This window comes from Formica exsecta, unplaced genomic scaffold (assembly GCF_003651465.1).
Source record: "Formica exsecta isolate Colony F162 unplaced genomic scaffold, ASM365146v1 scaffold461, whole genome shotgun sequence".
In the NCBI taxonomy this organism is placed as follows: Eukaryota; Metazoa; Arthropoda; class Insecta; order Hymenoptera; family Formicidae; genus Formica; species Formica exsecta.
Window position 1 is genome coordinate 1 of NW_021851846.1, and position 4,982 is coordinate 4,982.

At 33.5% G+C, this 4,982-nt stretch overlaps 1 protein-coding gene across 1 annotated transcript; it reads right to left on the reverse strand.

Annotated features, from left to right (window-relative positions):
* Positions 1-395: 395 nt before the first annotated feature.
* On the reverse strand, positions 396-3,028 carry LOC115241018 (the record flags this gene model as incomplete). The annotated part of the gene is made up of 3 exons (XM_029816529.1): positions 2,944-3,028; positions 2,643-2,693; positions 396-882 (listed from the first exon to the last, which is right to left on the reverse strand). Coding segments are annotated over exons 2-3 (529 nt in total), but the record flags the coding sequence as incomplete, so codon positions are not given.
* Positions 3,029-4,982: the final 1,954 nt, after the last annotated feature.

A 4,982-nucleotide genomic window follows, 5' to 3' on the forward strand; every position in this document is an offset into this window, starting at 1 on the left:
CTACTTCCAGGTTGGCTCGCTCGACCTTCGCCGCATAGCGGCGCCACCCGGGACTACGCGCGAGCGCGTGGGCCGCCAAGTTGCGGGTCGCACTATTGTATCGCGGATTGTGCTTAATGTGACGACCTACGGCAGCCACAATATCCATTCGATTATTCGTGTTTATTTGGATTGACAACAATATGGATTAGAATGTAATGATTTTAGATTGGAAATAATCCGCGAAAGCAATATTAAAACCGATTATAGTTCGTTTGGAATTAAAATCGATTACTTTTTAATCCGGGCGCCGATTGAACCGATTAAAACCGATTAAAACAGATTATGTTTATTAAAACCGATTACAACGGATTATGTTTTAATCGGTTTTAATCGACCATTTTCGGCAGGGAAGCCATATTTGTTTAATAGCCGAGGATCTTCCTTTCCATGAATATCCAATGCTGATCTTTTAGGAGGAAATAAGCTTCTCAATAAAGAAGACTGGCTTCTTTTACAATTTCGATAAATGATATCTCGAACCCTATCAACAACGTTATCATTGCTAGATTCCTCTTTAGGTAGGGACGAGTCCCGGGTATCCTTTTCTAAAGCGTCGTCGATGGCAAAATCCATAGTTGGATCCATAGTTGGAGATGAATAAATTGCACGTGTTGTGTTAAATGCGTGTATGGGTCTTGTACGCAGTAAATGTCCTGGAAGGATAGTATGGCCGACACCACACTTACGTGGAGGCAAAAAGTTGGAGCAAGCCAGAGCAAACCGGAGCACGGCCGGCAACTCCGCACTCAGTGTCACTTTCAGACTGCAGCTTGTAACAATGTACACAGAACGAATGATGTACAGAGTCAGGCAGATAACTCGCGAAAATATTCTTTGATGCTAACACCAAAAACTCAGAGTTCAGAAACGATGTTCACTCACCGAGAGAACAAGCGGAAGTCATACATATGTTATCACATTATGGGCCGGTTGTTCCAACTTCTTGGTAGATTTACCCGTCAATCACCCATTAGATAAATATCAATATCTGTTGTTTCATCTATTGGTAAAGTTTACCTATGGGTTAAATTGTTAGTACCAAGAGGTAATTTTACTCTGTATTCCAACCACCGAGTAAGATCTCTATTTAGCAGGTAAAGTGAAGATCTTTGGTTATGTTTCACATATTACTGAGAATATTGTGACATTTATGTTCTGTTTTACTTACGGACATGGCTTTAAATGTAACTGCAGATGAGAAATGTAAATTATTAGATTATTTAAATATTTTCCATAATACACAATATATATGAATAAATATCAACTTACTCTTTTTTACGTATTAAATTGCAAATAAATAATCTTTTATTATATTCTATTCGTCAGATTAGACTGTTATTTTCCCTTTTAAAAACATCCAGATAAGGATAGAAACATTCCACGTATCTATGCAAATATTTACATCTTGTAATTTTGTACGAAACGGTTATGACAATACGAATTTGTGTTGCATTTCTTGCAATAATAGATATAAAATGCCAGATAAGGATAAGATAAAGATAAGTAAAGAAGAAATATAAAATAATGTTGCTTTCATGTATAGCACAATAATAAGAATCAAATAAGATTTGAATACGTTAAACATAAAAATATATTTTATACATGAAATTCATTACTTTTTTAACACTTTCTATACTCTCTTCTATACTCTCTTCTATACTTCTTTCCGATTCTCCATAAGATCGCTATGTACGCAAATTTCCTTGGTTCGGAACGACTTACCCAGGTAGCAAGGTGTCGTCATTATAACGTCATTTTAAGGTCATTTTTCGTCATATGACGTCAGTTGACTAAATAATGACGTAACACAAATGTGATATTTTTGACGACATATTATCGTCACAGAAATAACGTAACGTCATTTTCTTTTTAAGGTTATTTACTGATCAATTAACTAATGTTGTTAAAATACATCAATATTAAAATTATCTTATTCATGGAAAATAATAAATATTTTATGATATTTACAAAGTTTACATGACTTTCTGTTCAAAACCCTTGAAAATACGGTATTATTATATTACAAAACTATGAAATATTATTTAATATTAATAATTGAATTTTATGTGCATGTTTATCTATATCGAAAATTATTATTTATTTAATATTTCATGAAAAATGTTACTGCGCGCAACATTTCAAAACTATACAAAACGTCATTTTATCGTCACAGATAATGACGTCAACGGTCTGTGACTTAGGACCGTCATTCTAACGTCACTTTTACGTCGTTTCAAAAGTGAATTTGACGTAACCAGTGACTAAAAAATGACGTTATAATGACGACACCTTGCTACCTGGGAACATATGTACATATCAATAGATATTAAAATGATAATTATGTAACCTTACTTTTTAATGACATGAAATTAGCATTATACAAACCGGAAATGCTTTTCGTACTTATCTACGAGGTAACTACCCAATAGGTATTTATATCATGGAACAACATGTCAAATGAAACCTGTCGGTGAACTAATAGGTATACTTTAACTGTAAGATAGCCACATATCAGTTAGTGTGATTTTCTCAAGAAGTTGGAACAACCGGCCCTATACATGTTATTAAAAATATAACCTTGAAAAATCAAATATTATAACCTGATCATCGGTCTTTAAGTGAATAGTATCCACATAATTCATAATTTTTGGCTTCACATTTTTCGTGTTTGCAATAAGTAACAGAATTTCATCTTCATTTGATGACGACAAAGATTCTAAAAATTTGCTTGCTAAAAATAAGTCCATATTTCTTGTCACAGCAGTGAACAGTGTCAAATTCAAACAGTGTAACACTGAGGTGGCCCCGGCCTCTAAACTCAGGTCACTTTTACCGCACTCAGTGCGCACTGAAAGCATTTTGTACTCCCAATGAAATGTGCAGCACTCAGAATATACTCACTAATACTACCAATGAAATACGCTTCAAGCACTCAGTGCTGTCAGTGCAAGCGAGTTTTTCCCAATAGAAGACGCTATAAGAGACTGGCCATAAGAGAGCTACTTTTGATTAGTCCGGCATTTTTCGTCAACTCCCGCTCATATTCAAATTTCCATTACTCTATTTATTTTATATGTAAATAATATTAAATGATAAATATTATAGAAATACTAAAAACTAGTTTTTATATTAATCTAAATAATTTATGTTAAACAATTTCTGATATTTAATGTTTTCTCTTAATTCTATAAATGCTACCGCATTCAAAATGTTTTTTTGTATAACTAATAATTTTACACATACAGCCAGATTTTGCAATTCGGCTCTTAAAAATTTTAAATAAGGCCCTTTCTACAATAAGCCTTATGTCGTTAGTCGTAAGCAAATTGATCAATCATAATCGAATATTCTCGGAATAATCGATTGTCATTGGTCAATTTGCTAACGACTAAAGCCCGTATCAGACTATGCATTGAGATTAAAATTTGACCAAAGGACAAGGAAATTTTAGTTCCTTTTAGCCTGATTGGTCAAATTTCAATCTTTAATACGTAGTCTGATCCGGGCTTAACGACATACGACTTATTGTAGAACGAGCCTTATAGCGCATCGCCAATGCTCATATGTCGTAAAGCCCGTATCAGACTACGCATTAAAAATTGAAGGTTAAAGATTAAAAAGATTGGAATTTGACTAATCAGAACAAAAGGGACTAAATTTTTTTTATTCTGATTGGACAAATTTCAATCTTCAATCTTTAATGCGTAGTCTGATACGGGCTTTAAGATGCTATGTGGCCATTTCATTGGTTGAATAAGATCTTAAGACGACACAAGACCATACTTAAGCCCGTATCAGACTACGCATTGAAGATTGGAATTTGATTAATCAGAGCAAAAGAAATTAAAATTTCTGTATTTTGATTGATCAAATTTCAATCTTGAATTTTCAATCTCAATCTTCAATGCGTAGTTTGATACGGACTTTAAAGACCGTATCAGACTACGCATTAAAGATTGAGGATTGAAGATTAAAGATTGGAATTTGATTAATCAGAACAAAAGAAATTAAAATTTCTGTATCCTGATTGATCAAATTTCAATCTTGAATTTTCAATCTCAATCTTCAATGCGTAGTTTGATACGGACTTTAAAGACCGTATCAGACTACGCATTAAAGATTGAGGATTAAAGATTAAAGATTGGAATTTGACTAATCAGAAAAAGAACTAACATTTCTTCATTCTAATTGGTCAAATTTCAATCTTCAATCTTCAATCTCAATCTTCAATGCATAGTCTGTAGTTTGATACGGGCTTAAGGCCAATATTAAGCCTGCGGCACACGGTACGATTTTGCATACTAGATCGCATGCGAGACATTTTGCTAGCAATTATAATGACTATGCAACTTGAAATATTATGTGCTGCGTGTTGCTGTGCGTGCTAGCATGCTAGTTTTTGGTAATAGGTTCGGTGCTATATTTCACTATGGTTTTGTTGCTAGCTGCAGACTACGACAAAAACGCAAAAAATAAAAATAATAATAAATATAAAGACAAAAGTTATATATACATATATAAGTAATTATGTATTTTATTTATAATTATGGTGATATTAATTGAATATGTATATAATTAATTAAAAATGACAGATTTCCTAACCTAATAAAATTTAAAAAATTTTATTAATTCTTCCATAATAAATATCTTGAATCGTATCTTGACTAGATAAGCAATCATTGGCTATTATCTAGAGGATTTTTAGAGTCTTGAAGAATTTTGTTGAAATCTCTAGAAATCTTATAACTAAAATATTAACCCAACACGTAAAGCCCGAATCACACTAGCGGCTCGCGGCTGCGATTGCGATTGCCTCAGCCAATTAGAAAGCACCAATCGCAAGTATGATTGGAGCGTAGCAAATCACAATCACAAACCCAATTGCAATCGCAGCTGCGAGCCGCTAGTGTGATTCGGGCTTTAGATAATCTGCACGTGTG